The sequence below is a fragment of the Nyctibius grandis genome, chromosome 11, assembly GCF_013368605.1.
Source record: "Nyctibius grandis isolate bNycGra1 chromosome 11, bNycGra1.pri, whole genome shotgun sequence".
Lineage (NCBI taxonomy): Eukaryota > Metazoa > Chordata > Aves > Nyctibiiformes > Nyctibiidae > Nyctibius > Nyctibius grandis.
This window is the reverse complement of record NC_090668.1, coordinates 12,290,603-12,314,138: the sequence shown is the minus strand read 5'-3', so window position 1 is coordinate 12,314,138 and position 23,536 is coordinate 12,290,603. Positions and strand designations below refer to the sequence as shown.

General features: G+C 38.8%; 1 protein-coding gene across 1 annotated transcript in view; it reads left to right on the top strand.

The window, feature by feature from the left end:
- The window catches only part of TCF12 (transcription factor 12), a 168,939-nt gene extending 147,012 nt beyond the window's left edge, over positions 1-21,927 (top strand). Inside the window, 8 exon segments of the mRNA XM_068410665.1 lie at positions 3,142-3,215; positions 4,145-4,216; positions 4,939-5,142; positions 12,010-12,124; positions 12,957-13,128; positions 14,436-14,668; positions 17,768-17,921; positions 19,590-21,927. Coding sequence (XP_068266766.1) covers positions 3,142-3,215; positions 4,145-4,216; positions 4,939-5,142; positions 12,010-12,124; positions 12,957-13,128; positions 14,436-14,668; positions 17,768-17,910 — 1,013 coding nt within the window. The 3' untranslated portion in view covers positions 17,911-17,921; positions 19,590-21,927.
- Positions 21,928-23,536: the final 1,609 nt, after the last annotated feature.

Sequence of the window (23,536 nt, the reverse complement as noted above, 5' to 3'; positions counted from 1 at the left end):
ACGCATTTGAGGTCCCTGAAGTTTGGGTTTTCCCTTTGCCGTTGATGCCTTTGTTGGAACATGTATCAAATGTAAAACGCTCCAAAATTTATTTGCACATTGATTTGTGTTCCTTATTCTGGATTCCTGATGGCAAAGACAGTAGCCGATATAAGCAAACAATATTAAATCCTTCTCAGACACTAAACTTAGTATCTGCTTTACAGTTATACCCTCCACTCCACCCCCTTTAATTCCAGTGATAGAGAATTTATCAAGCCTTTGGTAAATTGCTCCAGTAGTTAATTACCTTCATTTATGAATCTGGACTTTTATCTTTATTCCCAGATGAGTCACTAAGAACTACAGTGAAGCACAATGTAAAGTAATTACTGTCTATATTTATTGCTATTTATACTCCTGGTAGCCATCTCTCTGTCCTGACCCAAAAAGTTATTGCAGATAAAACGAATGTTTTATGTATTCTATAAACAATATTTTTTGTAGCATTTTAGCCTTCATTGTGATTTTCCTCTTTTGCAGTTAGTTCTTTGTTTATTTAGCATTCTTATTATTACAGATTTGACTAAGTCATAATTTACCTATCCTTTAATTGTACAGTAGGAGCACTCTATTTGCCATTTAAAGCATTTGAGAGATAGGAACTATCATGATACACTTACGTATATAAGCTCATGTTTGACTATTTGGCTGTTATGTTACTGAATAAGGACTACGACATTTGTTTATTAATTTAAGTAAAAGCTTTGAGAGCAACATGATGAAACCCCCAAAGTATTATGAGACTGTGTTGTCTCATCTTCCCTGCCCTCATTTAACTTTCTAATTTTACATAAACATGCCTAGAGCTTAGCTTCTTGCATAGTTTTAGTGATTGTGTGTATGTGTGTGAAGTTTATATACGGATGGTTGGGAAGTCTTGGTATTTTAAGAATCCTTCTCGCAGGATCAGAGGTACTCGGAAGGGGTTCGGTGGGTTCTGAGGATGCAAAACCAGCCCTCTGCTGACTCCGATGCGAGCGTGTGTTTGAAAGGGGAAGTCAGGGGATTAGTGTTGGGGAGACTGAGAGTGAGAACAATACTACAGCAATTACTATCCATGACCCCTGTAAATCCTAACACTTGCTTGGCTTATTTGTTTTTTTCATGCTGCTGTGTTGGTGCTGCACTAAAAGCTGCAGTTGTTAATTGCAGGGCTTGCGGTGCCAGGATGCTTTTTTAACATAACTGGTGGATTTCATGCACAAACTTGTAAGAGGGGGAGTGGGATGAGGAAGGCAGGAAATCAGTGCCATCTGGCAACCTGCGCAGACGTTGGAGATGGACGTGTGCCACTGCTCAGAAGAGCACTAGCGTTACTAGAGGTGTGATTTAAAAACTGCAGGTTGCAGTCAGGTTGTTCGTTTGAGAGGAGCTGAGTGTTCCCTCCCTCCTTTTCTTTTTGTTTCCTTCGTGAGAAGTCCCACTCAGTTTTGTTCTGGGCTTACATTCGGGAAATAGTACCTTTTTCCATTTAAAAAAACCCCAGACTCAACAGACTAGATGCACAGGCATTGAGTCTATTTTGCTTTCTTTTCTTAACTGGTTGCCTTTCTGCTTAATATTCAGCTGATACGTTATTGTAGGAAGTAATACACTCAGCTCCTGTTAGTGGTGAGCACTCATTAAAGCTTACTATGGTCTGTCTTTAAAAATGGAGTTGTGAACCAGATAAAACTTGAAATTACACTGAGCCAAATGTTCTAAAGTTGTTTCATTCATGCTTTGCAAAATAAGTGGGACTCCAAGCATTATTCCCAAGTTCAGGAATGACAGTAATGCGGAGGGAGACTACAGATCCAGACCCAGAGTAGCTGTGTCTAGTGAAAATTGGTAATCAAACTTTACTCACCAATGTCATTATATTTTAAAAGAGAATTCCAGTGCAGTTGTGGCAGCTCTGGGCTTTTATGAAATTGGAGATGGTTCATATATTTTTTTTTTAATTAGAAAGGAAATCTTTAGGTATTTTAATAGCTATGCAAGCTGTACTCTTTTTGTTAAATAAAACGCTTTCTTTAAAAGGTAACTACTTGCAGCTCTCTGAACAAAGGAACTGTAATGTTATTAAACCTTTTCCCAGTTTTCCAGACATACAGCTCTGGCTATTATTGAAAGAACAAGCCCACAGGCTCTTCCTTTAATGAGCTGCTTTGGATTATATGTCCATAATTTATTAATGTAATTGCTTTATTATTGCATTTGTATGGCTGAAAGGAAGCTGTCTCTAATGGACATAGAATTTCATGTAGTATCTTTATAAAAGATGCATTATTAGTTGGTGAGAAAAATACATGTTGTACTATTTCAGGCTTTGTTTTAGAAGTTCTGCTTTATTAGTTATTGCATTTCACATCTAATTATTTCTAAATTTTACATGGTAATTAGGTACATTTATGTCAGATTAGAATAGATATGTATTTAAATTTGCAGTGTATAGGTAATATGGATATAATTGTCAATTTGTTGCATAATGATTCTTTAGCTGCCAATTTACCTTGAATATATCTGAAATAACAAGTGGGAATAACTTAGGTATTTTTACTCTTCTAAACTTGGAATGCATTATAATCTAAAATGGTACAGTGTACAACTAGACAAGATAAAGAAGGCTTTTAGAACTAGTTTTAAGTTCTCTTATTTGGTAGAGAGGCGTCATAAAATGATTTTTCAGTTATCCTTAATTCAGTGTCTATTTGATTTCTTTAAATATTTTTGTATATTTTAACACTATTAAAGATACACCTACATATACTGAACATAATCTGAAGAAGAAAGAATTCAGCAATCTTTATGGTGACCGTGGCAGAAGGCAGGTATTTCAGATGCAGTGTGTGTGTGTTTAGTCCGCTTTTTAAATGTTGAAGTACTTTGAAGATGTCACTGCTTTGTCATCGATAATGTGTCTAACCCTACAGATGCCAGGATACAAAAATTATCCCTCGATAAGGCAGAATGAAGGAATTTGTCCTCCTTTGTATACACATATGTTAGCTTACCTTTATGCAGAATATGTTGGTTTTAATTATGATGAGAAATACGTGTCTCTGCTTCCCACTTACGCTGCATAAATCTGTGCGTTAACCTAGACAATTTTGACAGGTGCCAGTCAATGGTCTAGGAGTGGAGGACAAGCCCCCTCATCTCCAAACTATGAAAACTCTCTACACTCCTTGGTAAGAATTGTTGAAAGCAACATAGTACTTTTTACTTAAGAGTTGGAGGCTTGGTTTTGTATAAATCCTGCATATCATTAAAGGAAACAGTAGGATAGCATTACAAATGAATTCTTAGCTAACAAATGGCCTGTTCAGTTGAACAATATAAGACGTGCAGGGTGTGTCTTTCACCATCTGTTCTTGGGCATCAGGCTTCTGTGCTGAGGACAGCTGGTGCTAAAGCGCTGTTATGAGATTCTGGTACCTTTTCACAAATCCATAGCTAATTCTTATCTAAAGTTCAATCTGGAGAAAAGATAAAGACTTCATGCCTTTGCATTTACTTGTCCTTCCCCCTGTTTCCCTGAAATGGTAGTCTCTTGGGCTTGTTTTCATTACACTGTCATTAAACTATTAATATATTTTATTTGTGATTATTATTTGTTATTGGGGAGTGGTCATTTATTAATAAACGAAACATCGTACAGAAAAACACACAGGAAATAATCTACAGCATTGTAAATTTTTTTCTTTTGAAGATTCAGCCGAGAATTTCAGTTACTGACTGACTTCTTAAATTTCTGATACAGCATCAGGAAGGAAAGGGGGAAAAATTTAAGGGAAGGTTTTGATAACTTGTTAATATTTTTTGTTTCCACAGATGTAATTTCTTTTTTTTCCTGTCTAACAAGAATAAATTTAAGCTAAATCAGTTTTCTTTTCCTCAATATTTTTGCAATTAAATATAATTGATACGTACATCTTAGAACCCTAACATAACTGCAGTGTTAAATATTAGCCTTTTCTTATCTTAATATAATCAGATCTCTGTTGCATTAACTTGACTAACAATTTATTGCTGACATGCACATCAGCTGTTTCCTCACCTCTTTTTTGAATTAATCTTAACCTGTGCTTTGCTTCCTGTTCTGTCTTGACTTTGCCAGAAAAATCGAGTTGAACAGCAACTTCACGAGCATTTGCAAGATGCAATGTCCTTCTTAAAGGATGTCTGTGAGGTACTATTTCACTTTAGATGGTGCCTTTTTGTGTTTCAATTAATGCTTCCTTCGGATTCCCCATTAAAGACTTAAATTAGTGTAGCATATGACCCATCTTTTGACTCCAACATTCTGCTATTTCAGTTTCTAGAGAGCAGCGTCAGAATTGGTTTTGCTTTGGGGTTTTTTTTGGTCTTTTTTTCAAAGGAAAGTAATTTTAAGACAGACTTTTCTGAAGTAACATATGGAACTCGCTTTTATTTCTGAAATATCTAATCTGTGTAAAGATCCATTTCCATAGAAAATGATAACTTAAAGTTTTGTCCAGTTTTTTTTGTAATACAGGTTCTCAAAAAGCCACTGCCTCTCTTAATTGTTACCAACGTGGTGAGGCTGATTTTATGATCATTCTCTCTCATCCTGTATTAGCTTATTTTGTAGCACTTCCTTTTTTCTTGTTCATGCCATGTAATGGAAGCTGAGTAACATTAACCTTATAATAAGCTTCACTTTAAAAGCTGCCACCTATTTGTGGAATGAATGCTATCTCAAGCAAAATCTCCAGATCTCTTTTCTTTTTCCTGTTTGTTTGTAGTGCTGGTAGGTGCTTTCAAAGTCTTTTGATACTGCATTTCATCTTCTATCTTTAATATCTCCAAGGTAGAAACTGTTATGGTATAGTGAGTCTGCAGATCTATTCAGTAATGACTGTTCCTGTCCCCCTTAAATCCCAACAGCAGTCTCGAATGGAGGATCGCTTGGATAGACTCGATGATGCCATTCACGTACTACGAAATCATGCTGTGGGGCCTTCAACAAGCCTATCAGGTGGCCATGGAGATATACATAGTTTATTGGGACCATCCCACAATGGGCCAGTTGGAAGCCTGAACTCAAATTATGGAGCATCTAGCCTTGTAACAACCAGCAGACAAGCATCGATGGTAATGATATTTTTAAACGTATATATTTATGCAAAGCAATTACAGCTGATGCATTTAAATTATCATAGAGCCTAATGAGTTAAAACTGGACTGTAAGATGAATGTTTATCAAGAGGAAACTACTCAAGATTCTCGTGGAGGAAAAGATGGCAGACAGCTTGCACCTGCTATGGGTTTCCAATTAGAGGGTTGGGGTGGGCAGAAATGAGGGGGAGGAGAAAGATGGGAAAACTTAGACTTTGGCCTGGTCAGTGGCCCATAAAATCCTGCTGTGACCATATGCAGAAAGCTGAAACTTTCTGCTGAGAGCATTTCAGCTTATACATGCATTTTTTCCAGATGTGTAATAATTGGCAGAACAGTTTTCTCCTTGAAATAGTGAATAGGGAGATTGAATGGGAAAAGCAGTCAAGAAGGACTGAATTTCAAGTGTTCTGGTCTGGAAAAGCTGTTTATTGTAAATTGGAACTAGTCTTCAATAGCAGATGCTGGCAGAGGACTGGGAGGAAGCTGTTGGAATGTGGAACCATAGTGTGCGCAGGCTCAAAATTTGAACTTTTTTCCTAAATGAAAAGGAGTTGGAGCACAGCTGTAGTGTAAGTAACAATGAAGAGGAAACAACTTTGAGATTAATCCCCAAGAAGAGTGAAATAATTCAATCCATCTCTTTTAGTTTCTTTTAAAATGTGAACTGTTCTGAAAAAGGTAGTTGAGCTTTTCATAGATCAGAAATGTTAAAAGCGCTATACAGTAAACGACATCTATTTGTATCATTGCTCACTTCCCTTTTTCTTCCTCTTCATTCCTCCCTTCTCAGAAATGCTTAAAGGAAAAAGAGCTTTTTAAAACATGCTTATTTTAGTGGTGCCATGTGTTTGCATGTTTACAGCATAATTTTAAAGACCAGTTACATGCTGTGAAATTTTCTGTTATAAAACAGATTCACAGCTGGGTACTGTGTGATCAAGGCAAAATTTCACCTATCATCAAAATAATTAGGTACCCCAACTGCTGAAGGGTTTGTATTCTATAAAACAGAATTAGTTCCAGGCTCTCCCATTCGCACGTCACACATCCATTTATATTAATTTCAGAACCACTGCAGTAAACATCAAAAAGAACTGTTGCTTTCTATAAGCTGCGTGTGTCTGGGGGCTTTTGGGGAAGGGGGTACTTTCCAAACGCATATCCAACTTTAGGTTTCTGTACCAGTTCACAGTTACTTTTAGTAATGAAGGAAGTGATGCATAAATACTTTAGAACTTTTTAAATACTGCCTCATATTTAATATTTAAAGAGTGTTGTTAAAGGGAAAGTTTTACAGTGTCCTGGAGTAGGCTGAAATTTAATCATACGAAAGAAAACTTTTTTCCCTAGGTCTTAATGATGTGGAGTAAAGTGAGTGACTGAAATTGCAGTGACAAAATTGTTCTTTCTTTGACTTGTGGAACCTTCCAATGCTGCTAAGCCAGATACAGTGAAATGCAGATAGTGTTGAAATGTACATGAAAATCTCTGTTTCTCTTTTGAATTAAGCTATGATAAATATTTTATCAACTCTGTTTTGATTAAAATAGGTGACAGTGGAAAATGACTCTCCAAAGTGAATCAAGGTTCCTTGGTCTGCTTTAGTTTAATGTAGTTGTGTAACTTCAATGTAATATAAACTTTTTTATCATCTGATTGATCTGTATTTCTGATTGAAGGATGCTTGCTGTCTGTTAGAAATACTCTTAGATTAGGAAAATGAAAAAAACATTTGCTTTTATGTTTCATTCTCACTGTGTTGAAACAACCTTAACAGATCAGTTTTGGCTTGAGAAGTGAGTCAGATAAAGAATTTCTTGGATTAACCTTAATTTTTTTACGTCAGAATAATTGGCTTCAACAGAAGGCATCCTGTTGTGGCCTTGCCCAGTCCCCAAAGAGTGCCCTTTGACTTCATTTGCAGTTGCAGGAACTCAGCATGACTTAGGATGGAGTCCTGAAATACGTACAGAGCAGAGGCTGGCACATCTGGCTGTAGTGGAAACTGAGTGGTTTATTACTGATGACTGCATTTCAGTAATGCCCCCCAAGTATGAGGTGTAATTCTTACAGTATTCAGTAATCAATTAACTTCAAACTGTACTTATTTACTATTTGTTTTTCTTGAAATAGTAAGTGTAGGAGAGCAGAGAATTTGACACACAACCTGAACTGTTAGCTCTAGACTTTATTCAGGAATTAAATGCTACTTTACTTTCCAGGACCTCTGATAAATTTTAAGAAAATAATGAGTATTGGCTACATAGTGAGAAATGTCAACATTGATAAGGGTGTTTTGCCCACTTTTTGTTTGATGTGCTCATAGGGTTTTTTGGTCAAGACAATGTTCATGGGATTCAGCACTAAATGAAACTTCCTTGTCGAGGGAGGGAGGGATCTTTGTACAAACCATTTTTGTTCTTTAGGAAAAAAACAGAAAAAAATTAAATTGAATTTCCCTTAAAGAAGATGATCTTGGCAGAAGGAGCTAGGAAATGAGTAATTTAACTCCTTTTTATGTAATTAGTGTAACCAGACATGGTTTTATTTTAACATTTGCTTAATTTTTGAGCCAGATTTATTTTAAAACTCTAGTTGACTTCATTTCCTGCTTGCTCTGAATGGTCTTGTTTTCTTTTTAGCTGGGCTGGCCATTAGACTTATTCAAATAGAGTTTTAATATCTCAAACTCATCAAATATTTGCTAAGTGGCCTTTGAAGTTGATTTGTATTTTATTTCATGTATTATTGAAAAGTTAAGAAGTAATACCTCTTTTTGTTCTTATCCAAGCTGCTTTTTATTTGTTGTAATACAATGGAAAAAGAACAGCCTGAATTGATTAAAAATAAATAAATAAAAGGCCTGGAAACTCAGTTAAGGGTGAAACACAATCCTTAGGTCACAAGGTTTTTTGCAGGTATAACAGGAATCTAAGAAAGTTGGTGATCTCTCCCTCGTTCTGCCCTGTGTCTGCTGTAGTATAAAAGCATGAAAGGGCAGTTTAAGCTGCTTTGCCAGCGCCAGCCTCTGCTCTTGCTCAGAGCCCTTCTGGTGTTAGTATTCCTCCGCAGAGATTATGCTCCCACCGAACAACTTTGAGCTCTGAAGTGTTAAAACCTTGATTCCAAAGCCGTCTTCATTATGTCACCTTAGTTAAAATGTTAATGACCCTGGCCAAATTGACCATCTAGTATGGCTTGAAAAGGGCATGTATTTTTAAATATGCTTAGATAAGTCCTACAGCAAATATGAACAAAGACTCATTTATTTTTTTTCCAATTCTCAAAAGCTTTTATTGCTAAGAGTTCAAAATCAATAATGAGAGTGAAGCGTGAGATGCAGAACCAATGTTACAGGACAAAGGCGGTCCTTTCCCCACGTGTCACTCTCGCTTCTCCTACACGCAGCAGTGTGTCAGGAGGTGCCGTGTTTTGTCTAGTTTTTATTTAGTTCCAAAAATACTTAACTGGTTTTCTGGTTTCAGATCCCAAATGTTGTCACTTAAATCAACCGAAATAAGTTCTGCACTCATTTTTTTTAAAACTTTGGAGTCAGAGTGTGGCTGCAGATGGTCCTGCGTGCAAGTCTTTCTTGAAATGCATAGAAATAAATACAGTTCCCCTCATAACTTGCAACAATTTACAGTGTAACATACAGGGCTGCTGTTTTTCCCAAACTGTGATTTTACTGACCTGTAGCTTCTTTGATTTGCTGAGAATCCTAAATATGTGTTAGATTGTCATTGTATAGAGCAGATACACAAAGGTGAGTGATCTAAATGTTGTTGACAAATACGATGTCTATGCTGATTGTTTCTCAGATTTTTCTAAAATACTTTGCCTTTGCAACTGAAAACTTTAGTTTTATGCTGTGTGTGACTCCAGCCTTGCCATTTGTCTTCCATTTTGTGTGCCTGAGGAGCGCCTGGGGTTTCCGTCAGAGGGATCATGGGAATAAGGCTAAACCAGCTCGTGAAAGAGCGAATCAGCTCCGAGTTTGTTTGCTTATAAAATTAGTCCTGAAGCCATTCTGAGCGGCCAGCTGGGCTTACCGCGGGCCAGATTTTTAACAAAACGCATTGAAAGACCCGTCGCCGGATGCGCGGCCACAGGCGCGGGGCGAGCGGCGGGGCCGCGGGGCGGGGAGCGAGAGGGGCGTGTGGGGAGGAGTCGGGCGACAAAGGTGGCGCTGCTGACGTCATCGCGCGGAGGGCGGGTGCTGCTGCAGCGCCCTGCGGGTGTTGCGGCGGGGGAGCCCCGAGCCCCGGCGTGGGCGCGCACCGCCCCGGCCGCCCTCGGCTCGGAGGCGGCTTGACTGGGAATTGCCGTAAATACCAGTGATAAAACGTGTCGCGCGTATTTTGTTTGTCCGAAGGCTCGGGCCTGGCGGTGTAAAATGCCTTTCAGAAGACAAAGGACAAGCCCGAGGTTGTGCTCCATTGAAATGCAGATGGGAGAGCCCCTTCTTCTGGGAGGTGGAGTCGAGGGAAGAAAAGCAAACTAAATGTTCTAAACTCGCTGTTTCAGATACGAAAGATCCAGTTTGGTACTTGAAGCAGCAGCTGATAAGTTGTTTATAGGAAACAGAGCTCTGGTCTTCGTATGGGATTACAGCGACCTCGAGCAAGTATTTGTTCGCTTGGGGTTTCTGTTTGCCTGTTTTGATTTTCTAGTACATCGCAGATCAGAGATAAAATCCATGTTGTGCTCAGTTTGGTGATGCTTAGCTCTTCACATTTCTGTATAAATCTTGTTAATCTGAATTGTATGCTTTGAATTTGTAAGCCTGTTTCAGAGGACTGGGACATGGACTTGAACCCAGTTTTTATTTCTAATCTATTTTCCTGCCTTTATTAGAACCAATTTGCTAATCTGTCACTTTTAGATTAGCTCGAGATTTGCAAGTTGCCAGGGCTCTGGCAGCTGCTACGTTTGTACACAGCTTCAAGAAATTTTTGCCTTTTTTGAGAAGTAGATTTTGGAACAAACCTGGCCCTGAGGTGATTAATAGTCCGTAGCTTTGGGTAAAAGCACCCTCATGTGTTAGGAGAAGCATGACCAGAAGAATAAAGCACAGAACCTGTGGGTCAGAATGAGGGAAAGGCTCGTTTTTGGAAGTGCAGTGTGGAGAGGAGCGAGTTTCACGTTCCCGTTGTGAAGAGTTTTGTGTTGTAGGCTGAAAGACCCGGGCTCCGCTCCTTACTCCAGTGAATTCACAGCACTCCCAAGAGCTGAGATGACTTGTATCCGGAGCAGATAACTTCTTCACAAACAAAGCCTGTTACACACAGGGGAGGATAAACTATACTCTAAACAGCAACAGATACTCCGCAGTGTACAAGGGGAGATTTTCTGCAGAAACAATAGATACAAACAGCAGCCCGGCACGACCTGACATTAGTTGCGGGTTGCCGCAGGGGTTTCCCCCCTTTCCTTCTTGTTCCCGTGCGTTAGCTTACAGGACGAGGTATATTAAACAAAGGATAAACTTGCATAAGGTGTATTTATCTCTCTCTGGGTAAAACCCGTACTAAGACATGAAAGGTAAAAGCTGCATTAATTACTCAAGAGGGATTCAAAGCTCAGCAGTTTACCAGGATTGAAGGATTTATTGAAAAACAGTGGTTCTCATGTGTAACTCCAGGCAATAAACCTATTTAATTAAAGGCTTAATCTTCTAGTTGACATGTTTTGCTACTGTTCCAATAAAAAGCTTCATCTGTAGCCAATTTTGTAACTATACAAATAATAGTAGAAATCCCTCATCTTTGTTCAGTTTTTTAACTGCTTAATTGTATTATGTTGGTTATATTATAAATATTTAAAGGACTTTTGTGTCTTTAGGAATCAAAAGCTTTAACTGGTCCGCATTCCAGATATTTAAATACAGGCAGTGTGTCTTTACCTCTGCCTTTTTCAAAACAAAGGAATATTCCTTTTTTTATAGAGGTTTGCATAACAGTGTGCTGTATTGAGCAGCAGCTTTCTAACAAATTTGCCCCTTCAAGCTAGGTATGTGCACTCATAGCTATCTTACATCAGTATAATTCAAGTTTATGCAAAATTAGAATTTTTTAAAGACTCTTCATCTCAGTGCTTACTGCTTGGAAATTTAATTGTGATGTATTCTGAAGGAGCAGATTAGAAAATACTGAGAGAGGTGGTAAGAACAGTTGGACAGCCTGGATTGTTTTCCTGTGGTGAGATTCTGTAATGGAACTAAACCAAATGTATTTAGCTGAGAAAGGAGGTAAATTAGAGAGAATTATTAAAGTGAATAAATAAGTATTTTGCTGTTAGATCCGAGTTCTTAATGCTGCTTCAGCCAACAAGAAATGAGATGTTATGTATATGTTTTGTAAATACATGTGTGCACATATGTGTATACATGAGTGTCGGGCGGTATGCACTCCTTTCACATGTAGTGAAGACCATTGTTCCCCCATGATTTTCGTTTAAGGATCAAAATGTCACAAGTACTAGAGTTGGTAGTTGTATTAGTTTAAAGCAATTGAAGGTTAATCAAATCTTACACCCTTCAGGTATAAATCAAGGAGAAAATTCTGTAGTCATCGGTGGAAAATATTGAAAAAAAATGTTTGCTGGGTTGCTACATTACTCCAAACAGGGTGTGGGTCACTGCCTGGAACACAGCTCAATCCAGTATGGTGTCATCGAGTGGTTTTAGTGTCACAGCATCTTAACTGAATCTTTCCTTTACTGGGCTGGAACTTAAACTCGTGTCTCTAATCCAGCAAATACTTTTAAGTCTTTTAAACTTCTATTTTCAGACTATTTCTTTGAATCACATCTTTAATAGAAATGTTTGTTTTGCTTTAGGTTGGGACTCATCGGGAAGAAAGTGTCAGCCTCAACAGCAACCATTCAGTTCTTCCCAGTACAGTTTCTGCTCAGAGCACAGAACTAAACCATAAAACACAAGAAAGCTACAGAGGTAACTTTTAAGCAATATAAAATGCCGAAGAGGGACTGCAATAATCAAGAGCCAGTGAGGCTGTAGATCTTGGTAAACTTCCATCAACACAGGGGATAGGGGCATAGATAACGCTGAGAAATAAAAATGAACTATAAATCCTATAAACCACCACTGTTAGGGATTTCTGCAACAATTTCGAGGGCATCCCTGTGACACACTTGTCCCGGTGTAGGTTCAGCAGAAGACTGCGGTGCAGCCGTGTTCTTCCGGCTTGAGGAGCCCTAGTGCCACTTGCAGTTCTGCAGCCGTTCCCGAGTCGGGAGGGCTGCAGGGTGAGCTGGGGCCAGATTTCAGTCTAGCCAATAAAAGGACGTCGTTCCACACAAGTGTTTACAGTTTCCTCCGTTTTTAGCCTAAAGAAGTAAGCTATAGAAAACAGAAGTCAGCTTATTTGTTAGCGTGCTTGCACATTTAGGGGGGTGTGTGTTGCACATTTGGCCTAAGCCCAAGCCTCAGCGTCAGTGCAGCTCTGCCCTCAGATTTGCAGCCCGGACATGAGCTGCAGATTTCCTTACTTTGCTAAATGTCCTTTTGTCTTTAACAGTGTCTTTCTTAGATTAAGCTGTTACTGATCAAGCTGCTGTATGAATTATGATCCCTTTACTTGGACACATGTCCAAGTACAGCCGTGTTACCAGGATTTCTCTTGTTTCTGTTGCCAGAGTGTAGTTCCTCCTGTTGTCTTCCCAGACTTCTGCTCAGCTCTGGCCTCCCATTGTCAATATCTGCTTGAGATACTCTTAAATGTTTCCCTACTGTGATGCTCATCCTGATCTCTGGTTGCTTGCAGCATTGTCAGGTGGCTTACAGAGCCAGTCTGTGGCTATAGGTCCAACAGAAATCAAGTCTGAACATAAGGAGAAGGATGAAAATATACATGAACCCCCCTCATCGGATGACATGAAATCGGATGATGAGTCCTCCCAGAAGGATATCAAGGTCTCATCTAGAGGCAGAACAAGGTGGGTTACTGATGTGACCTAGAGAATTTGTGCTTCGTTACTGCTCTCTAGCATGGTATCCTTAAGTTTGATAAATGTATTTCAAGGTTTTTGCGTTACCTTAGTGCATATATTAATAGGCAGCTGAAGCAGAGAAATAGTTTACAGCGTTTGTATCTATTTAAAGGCAAGATAGAGGATTTTCTGGGCAAATCACCTGAAAAGTACGCATTCCCTCACGTTAGTGCCTTGCCTAATACCTGCCTGTACAGAGGAGTAGTAAAAGATTCAGAGGGCCCTGCCCAGCATAGAGGGTGGGAGAATGTTAGAAATTTGTGATACTTTGTACCTGGGCCAGGGCTGCGCTTCTAAACATGAGCCAGTAGTGACGGTGAGGGGCAGCCTGATAACCCGAGGCTGGGGTCAATGCGATAGGTAAATGCCCTTTTTAAACACTTTTTCCCCTCCCAAGCCACGGACAAAAAGACCTGGAGTTGACACCGAGTAAAATGCTTCAGGATCTGCCTGCTAGGCCTGACACAAACTTTGAGATTTGAAATAACAGCAAACAGTCAGAACTTTGCAACCACAGGCAGCGGAGTCTCTACCATCACGTGTCTAATGGCATTTTAGTGTATTAATTTTAGTAGAGCAGAGGTTTTGCACAGTTGTAGACTTAGTTGGACAGCCCTATGTTCAAAAAAAGGCTGTGTAACTTCATATAATCATTTGAAGTGATACAAGAATTCTGAATATAACTGTTTAGCTCTACGTGGGGTATTAGAAGAAAAAACAGTTCTAAAATTGGCCAGGAAGGTCTTGAACAAAACTAAAACTTTTTAATAAGGGCATTAAGTTGAAAATTACTTGAATGCCTTTTTATATAAGCTGATATATTGGAAACTAGCAAAAACTATTTGTTGAAAATTATTTATTTCTCAACTGACAAGATGGCAGAGTTCTCTCTTAACTATTTGAACATTTGTCAGTAACTGAGTGAAGTGGTAGTTTGCTTCACCGGGGCAGCGCGTTGCCACTGCTCTCCCTAGAGGTGTTTACCATCTGTAGACAATATTCTGTGGATATTCTTCAGGCAGAAACCATTTAATGTTTATTGTCAGGAAAAGGCAGGAACAGCAAGAATTACCTTGGGTACAGAAGCGTTGATGCCTAACACTTTCTTAGTTATCTAAATATACTTTGAAATGAAATAGATTAAGTGGGAAGAAGTTTAATTACATCAACTGAAAATTTTGAACCAGCAGCAGGATCACTTGTTTGAACTACCAGTGATATTTCGATATTCTTTTGTTTATACTTTCTTGCAGCAGTACTAATGAAGATGAGGATTTAAACCCAGAGCAGAAAATAGAAAGAGAGAAGGAGAGGAGAATGGCAAATAACGCTAGAGAACGTTTGCGCGTGCGAGATATCAATGAGGCGTTTAAAGAACTTGGCCGTATGTGTCAGCTTCATCTGAAGAGTGAGAAGCCCCAGACGAAACTGCTTATTCTTCACCAGGCTGTGGCAGTCATCCTCAGTCTAGAGCAGCAAGTGAGAGGTTGGTAGCCCGTCATTGTGCTGTGCAGTTTGCAGGGTAGCTTTGTTCATGAACAGCGTCAGTCTCTTGAAATCTGCATCACTAGATGCACAAGTTACTAAGAGTGTGTTTGCTGTTCTGTAACGATGTTGAAGTTCTTCAGGAAAAGCAAAGAATTACTTTTTTTTTTTAAAAAAAAAAAAAAAAAAGGAGGGAGGAGGAGAGGAGTATTAGGTTTGTACTTTGATCTTTCTGGTGTTTTTCCTGTGCAATAGCCATCTCTTCACCTGTGTTTTCAAGGTAAACTGATTAATTAAACTATTGATATATCTTGCTTTAAATTGTACCAAGCACTTATTTAGTAGTACAGAAGCTTTAGCAAAAATTAAGAGATCTATTTTAAGATGAACCCCACATAATTGAAATATTAAAATGCAGTTAATTTAACTGCATTTATTTAGTTTTTTGCATTAAACATCTATTGAGGAGGAGGGAGGAAACGTACTGTAATTGAGTCAGGACTGGTTTTGCATGTATTTTCTTTCCCCAATGCCTTTAAATTTTTCCAGGAAATAAATATTTAGCCTCCCTTTAAACCTGTGTCAGACATGTGGAAGTTCTGAGGCACCGTGCTTTAATTTTTGGTCAGCCCTGACCTGGTCAGGCAGCTGGACTGTCTGGTCATTGTAGGTCCCTTCTATCTGAAATGGTCGAGTCTGTTGTATGTAGCTGGCACTGAAACGGGTGAGTGTCCTCCTGTTTTGCTGTCTTGGACTAGTGAATAACCATCTTCCTTGGTGTCTCACTGATGGAAGTGCAGCAAGTGACTGAAGAGTCTTTCAGATATGGATGATGTCTGCGGTCGTATTTGCTTAATGCACTACATCTTCGAATCGCTGATGTCACTGAGTGATATCAGTGTCCTATTTGAGTGTACCTTGGTTTTACTTCCATTTCCTAATTTGTTTCTTGCACTCTGCACAGGAGATCAAAGCAATTGTTAAAAGTCTATTGAAAATGACAAAGTGAATAATGTAACACAAGCTTACGTACTTCGTAGTAAAGATGAGATGCTCTGTTCTCAGGCAGAGTTTTACTGACCAAGATTTTAGTAAACACACCATCTCCAGTCAGAGTTCTTCTGAGGCGACTGGAGCAACTACTTACTCTGCAGAGGAGACACCAACTAGTGCCACAGAAAAGCCCTATTTTAGCGTCTCTGAGACTTTGAGCTTGGGAATTGTTTAGGTCTGAAAATGTTTGCCATAGTCTAGAAGATAAGGCAGAATATTATGAAGAAGTCAGAATAATATTAATAAGCATGTTTTTTAATGTTGAAAAACCATCAAGCCCATCTCCCTGCTCTCATGGATTCTGTAATCCGCAGAAAGCTCTGTGTGAAAATTAATAAAATCCCTTTTGCCTTGGTCAGAGGTTGCTTCTGAACTGTATGTCTCTAGTAGAAATCTTTTTCTAAATGTACTTAGTTAAATGGGACCTATTCTACAGGCAGTGTAAACTGAGAACTTTTCCTTCCTCACATGTACATCTCGCCCTCTGTTCTCTGTGCATTTGAGGAAGCCTGTCACAAGTACACCCTGCCCCTTGTGAGAGAGGCTCTGTTCCCCATTTTATCTCCCCCATCTTCCTTTGCACCTGTTCCTGAAAGTGAGCGACCGGAGCTTTGTGTGGCGCCCAGAGGAGTGCCATTTCACCAGTGCATTATCTAATTGCATAATTTCCTCTCTCTGCTGGTGATGAAGCTTCTCATTTTGTGATTGGTGCTATTCAAAAGGAAACATTTCAGATTTTAAGCTCTGACTGTAGGCTAGCATTTTTATCTCTGTTTCCTAAATCGCTGTAAATTAACTTCCTTTCAAAGTTTGCACATAATTAAATCTTCTTTAAAACTTCAAGGCAATCCACGTTTAAACAAAGAAAACTATGATTAAGAAAAGTTAACAGGTTTCTTTTTCCAGTAGACTCTTTGGGAGTGCTCACCCCTAGGAAATGCAGTAGGAGGCTGTTGATAATGACTTGGGTGAAAGCAGAATTGGCAAGTCTGTCCAAAATCGCCTCTGACAGATGAGCTAGATTCTACCCCTTGTAAAATGCACAGGGGCCAGCAAACTGCAGTTACCACAGGGGTGCATGTGCAGTGCAAGAGAAGGGCTTGTGCTGTCTGTTCAGCTTGGGCAGTCTCAGTTAGAATGGTATCTGCAAACTTAAACTGCAAAACAGAATTCACTGACAGCTAGAAAAATACTCAAAATGTTGATTAAATTTAACGTGCGCTGGTAGAGTATATTACATACCTTTGGTGTGTCTGGCCATTGCGATTTACATCTTTTGTATTTTGATTCATGAAAAGCCATTTTGAAGAACGGAAACAGCTGACTTCTAGAAACTGGCATTATTTGAAAACTAGATCCAAACCTACATCTATTGAAGTTAATTGGGGAAGTGGGAACATACTGATGGCAATATCTTGATAGCTGGTCCACAGCTGGCTGTTATAAAGAACTGACTTTAATGTGAGAAGAAATCTGGTTTTAAAAAAAAAATAATCCTCCAGCTCTGTGTGACTGTCATCATATTCTTTTGATTTAAGCGAGATGGGCACAAGATGATTTCACAGATTTGAGGGTACGAAGAGAACTATCGACTTAAGACGTTCTACCTCCCCTGTTCTAACAGCAGGCTAATACCTAAGGTGAAGAAGCAGTAACATTACTAAAACTAGTGTGAAGTCAGTAGGGTTGGTATGACTTCAACATACCAACAAAACACAGAAATCTATTTCATTACATTGTAAATTACAGGCGCTTTTCATTTTGCACTTCAGCAGCTTCTGGTGGCAAGGAAGGCACTTTTAAGTGTTTTGAAGGTGTATGTAGGCAGCTAGTAAAGGTTTTGGGTTTTTTAAAATACCAGTTCAGGAGATGCCTGGTAGGATTTTCAGTAGTGCTTGTCTGCAGCTCTAGACACCTGCATTTTACCATGGGATGTAAGTAGTTAGAAGAGGGAAGCTGCATAGCTATTTTTACCACAGCGGTTAATGTATCGACATTCCCCCTTGTATCAGTGTATGGGATATTAAGAATCATGTTTCTGTTACAGAACGAAACCTAAACCCTAAAGCAGCCTGCCTTAAGAGAAGGGAAGAAGAAAAAGTTTCTGCCGTATCGGCAGAGCCGCCAACACCACACCCAGGAAGCCACCCTGGTCTGAGTGAATCTACCAACCCTATGGGTCATATGTGAACACCAGCCAGGTACGTCTCTTGTCTAGAGGGGAATGGCTCTTGTTGCTTCTTATTGGCTAAAATTGGGGAGATCTAGATACGTGTGTGCTTGGGGACTGAGCTGCCACTAGCACCAGACTTCTCTATGCTGCTAAGTGCTTTCATATCCCGGAGCATAAGTAAAAGCATGCAGATTTGTTCAGTTTTGTAATAAAACAAAACCCCAAGAAATTGTTGTTAAAGTCTCTCCATTTCCGTGTGTTGTTGCCAATGGCTACATCTCTTGGCCCAGGTGGCCGCCTTGGCATGACATCAGAGGAATAGTTAACAGCTTGCTAGATAAGCCACGCATAATAGAGATGAATTATTCGTCTTTAAATGGTCTAAATATCACATTAGTTCATTTAAAAACCCATGTATTGTTTCCTAGTGTGATACAAATAGAGAGACTTCTCATCTCAAAGAGATTTGCTGTCTGGCTTAAGGCCAGTCGTTCTAGCTCGTGTCGTTTGCCCAACAGAGATTGCCAACTATCTTAATTCACAGTCTGTATTAGTGAAGATAGTTAAGATTTTAAAAGTAATGTTTTCAGCTTTGCAAGATAAATCAGTGTTTCTAAAAGCCCCAGGTAGTCCAATACGCAATAGTTCATTTAAAACATGCTGATGGGGAGGCCTTACAGAAATATTAGTCTTTTGGTTTTATTAGGGGTTGCTGGTTGGTTGGGTTTTTTAAATAATTGGGAAAAACTTGATTTTGAGAAGAAAAAATGCTGGGTATTCCATGTCTTAAAACAGTAGAACTGTTGCCACTTTCAGAAGAGTAAGAGATAGGGTTAAATGCCCTTATTTTAATCTGTAACTTTACTGAATTGTATGTCTGGGGAGGTTTGTTGTTGTGTGTGTAGACTGTTTTGTTTCTATTTTACCTTAAGGTAAAGGCATGCATCGTGCCAGAATGTATCCCGTGGAAGTTTATTACTCCCTGGTGTTCCTTAGAGAGCAGCAAAACAGCATTTAAACCAAGTGTTATTCGAGTCAGTACTTTTTCCCCATCCTTTATAGGCAGCTTCTTCCCTCATAAACAAAATGGGTTTTCTTTTTTAGGAAAAGGGGGTGCTTTGAATTTCTTTAATTTGTTTTATTTCATACCAGAGCAATAGGCCACTTCTGAATTGCCAGGTAATTCTTGATTTACAGCAGGCTTTATAGTCTGTTCTTGCCATATTAATACAGTGAACCACTTTCAAAAGTTTACTATGTCTTTGCTTTTTTAATAGCCATAACTTTGTAAGATGACTAAAGTGTGACGTTGACATGAAGAGGCTGTACAGGCTCCATAGGTATATGGCAATGCGTACCTTCAACAGGAGCGATTAATTTGGGTACTATCTCCTGCTCATTTTAGAGAACAAAGTGAAACACAACTCAGAGGTCTGAGATGTGCAGATTGTTCTTTCTCCCGTATCCAGAGAGTCCAAAGAGAATGTTCCTGAGAGTAAACTGTTCAATCTATCATCTCCAGTATGGGTATCTCTGGGAAGAAGTATTTCAAGGCGTCTCAGTGTGGTTTTCTTTTGCACTTAACTAACTGAAGATGCCGTAAGATACAGCTTGAATTCATTCTGTAGTGTTGATATTATGCTGCTTATTGATTTTTTTTCCTAATACCCCTTTCTTCTCCCAAATTTCTTTCTAGAATTCCAGAATTATTGGTAGGATACACAGAAGGTGACCTTTCTTCACAAGGACACAGACAACTAACATTATATGAAGACACAAACCTGACAGGAGAAAACACTTGAAGCAAGAAACCCAAATGCAATCTTATGATCAAAGCTACTGGTCAACACCTGCATCAGGATTGAAGAGACAAGATCTTCAGACAGAATTTCAGCCCATGAAATCCTCTGAACATATCATTCTGTTGCAAGCAGTGTGTCGCTTCTGCACAATCAGAGACTGTTGTGATCTCTCCACTCATTGTGGAAGTTGCCTTGTGCCTAAACTGAATTGACAAATGCATTGTAACTACAAATTTTATTTATTGTTATGGAACTGTAAAGGTCTACATATAAAGGGAAAAGTTAACATGTTAAAAGCTGATGAAATGTCAGCTGGATGCCAGCATTTACTAAAGCTGTTCACAGTCAGAGAACAAAGCAGTGACAACCGTCGACCCGTAGCATTCCCAGCATACCTATTAGTGTCTTAAAAAAGGAAGGGAAAAGTCGTTTGTTGTCCTTTCCTCTCCTTTTGCCATATGACTAGTGTTTTCCATGCAATAGGAAACGATTCCTTGGTATAGCTTTTTTTATGTTATTTTTGGTCTCTGGTAACCTGAACAGTTATGGCCATAGTTACCCTCCCACATGGAGCTCTGTGCTTCCAGCCAGTGAGAGGCCTCATGAAGGCTGCAGGCAGGAGCAATACTGTGACCATAACATTTCTTGGATTGAAAAAGTGATTTTTATTTTCCCTCAGACTTTCCTCAAACATCTTTTTTTTTTTTCTTTTTTCTTTTCTTTTTTTTTTTTCTTTTTCCTTCCTAATTATAAACAAAACCTTTTTAGGCTTCTAGGCTTCATAGTAAAGCTTGTAACGTGAAGTGTAAATTGGGTGGGGAGAATCTACTTTGTTAGAGTTGCTTTGTTTTCCGAGCAGTAAGTACTACATATAGTACATGTAAAGTGTTAGCTGTACGTAAGCACAAAATGCATTAAAATACAAAGGAGATTTTTTTTTCAGGCTATAATTTTGGTGAATAGTAAAATCCTAAATTCACCGTGGCAGGTAGTGTGATGATACAACCACCAGTAAGGTGGGCTTACTTATATAATGGAATATAAGAGCAATGGTCACCAATGTTTCCTTACTGTATACGTTAATTATCTTGTCATTTTTGTATGGCTTGTCAGTGGAGAAGAAGAAACAGTGTGAATCAACTGCAAACAACTGACCCCCTCCCAAGCCATATTAGCATTAAATCTTTAACCGCTTCTCCACCAGAACAGTGTCCATAAGTATTCCTTTGTCACAGATGTGTTGAAATGGTTAAAATCCCTTTGAACTGAACTTCCATGGAAACTGTCTTCCACTGCAATGACCATGGGAGGAGCTTTCCTAAGCCAAGGTTGTCTGAGCTGTTGTCTGTACAGGGCATCTTTCACCACTGGCAATTGGTTCACACGCAAAACAGGAACAAAGCAGTAATTTTTATGAAGTCATTTAATTTGAAAGAACAAAAGGTGGATTGTTGAAATAAACTAATGAATTTAAGCTCATGTTTTGGATGGTTCCTAACAAAAGAGTCTGTGGAATTAGTGGACTCATTTCTATTACTTTAATTTGCATATATCATCGAATAACACCTGATTATATCTGTGGCCTTGTTCTTCATTTCAGTGTTTATCAGCTAAACAGATTTGTTGCTTATGACGTGTGAAAGTGATCACGTGCCACTGCCTGGCCTTTTTCCTTCTAAGCTTGTTGTCTTTTTGGCTATATTAGACTTTGCAGTATGCCCAGAAGCTTTCCTTCATAAAATAGAAAGAAAAAAACATTTGGCTTATTTTTCACTGTAGCTAGTCTTTTATACAATAATCTTGTAAGAAAATTTCTTGAATTCTAAATATTACTCTTTCTAGATTTTTGAAATCGAAAAAGTTTTCAGTAAAAAGTTTCTTACTTTATTTTACTATATTAGGTAGTAAAAATGTAGGGTTATTTACCATAACCTGTTCATTAATATCAGAAATTTACAATAGCATTGTAAGACCATAGTAGGGTTCTAGCATACCGTGTAGTACCTATGGAGTATTGTAAGAGCTAATTGTCCGAGATGAATTGCTTCTCATCTTGTTCTCCAGTTTCCATTGTTGGTTTATTGCCGATTTGTACCCTGTGTCAAATTTCAAGGTATTGCTGATAAACCTTTCCAACCAGCAGCAAGAAGTTCAAAAAAATTTCTGTCAATGTAACAGAAAACACTATGTATATAACATTTATGTAGCAATAAATGTGCCATCTTTTTTTAACATGGTAAATCAGTGAGTTTTTTACCTTTCTCTCTCCTCATAGGTAATGTGTTGCTTGAAAAACACCGGCAAAAACAGCTTCCACCTTTATCTGAATAAAACCTAACATACATTCTCAAGGTACACAGTGTAAGTTGCAGGCACAAGAAGTGGTGTTGCTACTGCCTGGGAAGCCAATACAGAAATTCCCAGCGAGCCAAGGAGGAGCAGTACCTAACCTGTGTGTGCTGCTGCGCAGAAAGGGGATTGCACAGGCAAATAGCAAACTGGGAGCAGAAGCTGATCCCGCAGGCATATGCCTCCTGCTACATCTTGTTCCTTACTTTGTCCTTAAGATAGGTTTCTAAGATCTACGTCCGTTTTGTGCATTGAAGCTCGGTGCTGAATTACTTCTGAATTGACTGATGCATCTGCATAGGTTTTATGAAAAAAAGAGGGGGGGGGGAAAGTCTGTAGCTTAAGCTTGAAATTAAAATTTTCACATTTCCTACAATTTTCCTTTGAATGCAAACAAAAGAAAATGGAAGTGTACAGTGTCCAAGGCATACACAGACAGCAGGGAAATCTTCATACCATTCCTAGTCCACAACTTGAAGCCCAAAAAATTCAAATAACAAGCAGACTTTGTAGAACCTTGAATTTTTTCAAGTCTTCTCTAAATAAATATCCCTGGGAAAGGCACATCAAAGACAAAAGCGACAGAGATGCTGTAATGTGTATATGTAAAGTTACGATGTTTAACTGAATGTGGTGTAAGTCAGTATGGCTGCTGTGTACTGCAGTTTCCAACTCTTGATGTTGTCCTTTGTAACCTTAGACAATCTAATGACTATGTTGAGATCTCATTTACATTGTAAAAGACTTGTCAGCGTGCACATACAGGCAAGTTTTTCTAACATGCCAGGACTCCTACCACAGGCAAATCTCTTAACATGGTCTGGCCAGATACGGGCGGTGAGACTCAGCCATGTAAGTATGTCTTTTGGTATGTCTTTAGTAGTAGCTGTGGCAGAGATGCCCTGGTGCTTTCCCCAGCACACATGCTCAATTGTGATTGAACAGATGAGAAAATAATTTGCAATATGACTTGAAATTCAGTCTATGTTAGACGTAGACCCCTGCTAGTCCTGAACTTCAGAAAAGCATGAGAAACCTATGCAGATCCTATAGCTGGAGCTATCTCTTTCCATCAAAGTTCTGAATAACATACTAAGTTATGTTTGTTTTGGGAAAGTCAACAATTCAGTTCTTTAAAAAAAAAATCCAGGAGGAAATTATTCCAAGTAAATGGATATGACATTAAACTCCTGTACGTAATGAGCACAACAGTGGCTTGCTAACTTTGTAAGGCGGATTTTTGGCCCTACTTTCTTATTTTTGTGCTGAGGCTCTTTCTGTCCCCCTTCACTGTATTTTAGTGGCTAAGGAAGACTCTTGGAAATGCCGGAACAGACTGATTTACTTGTTTGCTAGATTAGTTATTTATATACAAGTAAATTAGGTGGCTCCTTATGCTCATGGAAGTTCTGACATACAATGTTGTATTAAATGCAGATCCTCTCTATCCAGGAAGTAAAAAGGAAAAATAAATACTTGTGGAATTGTAGAA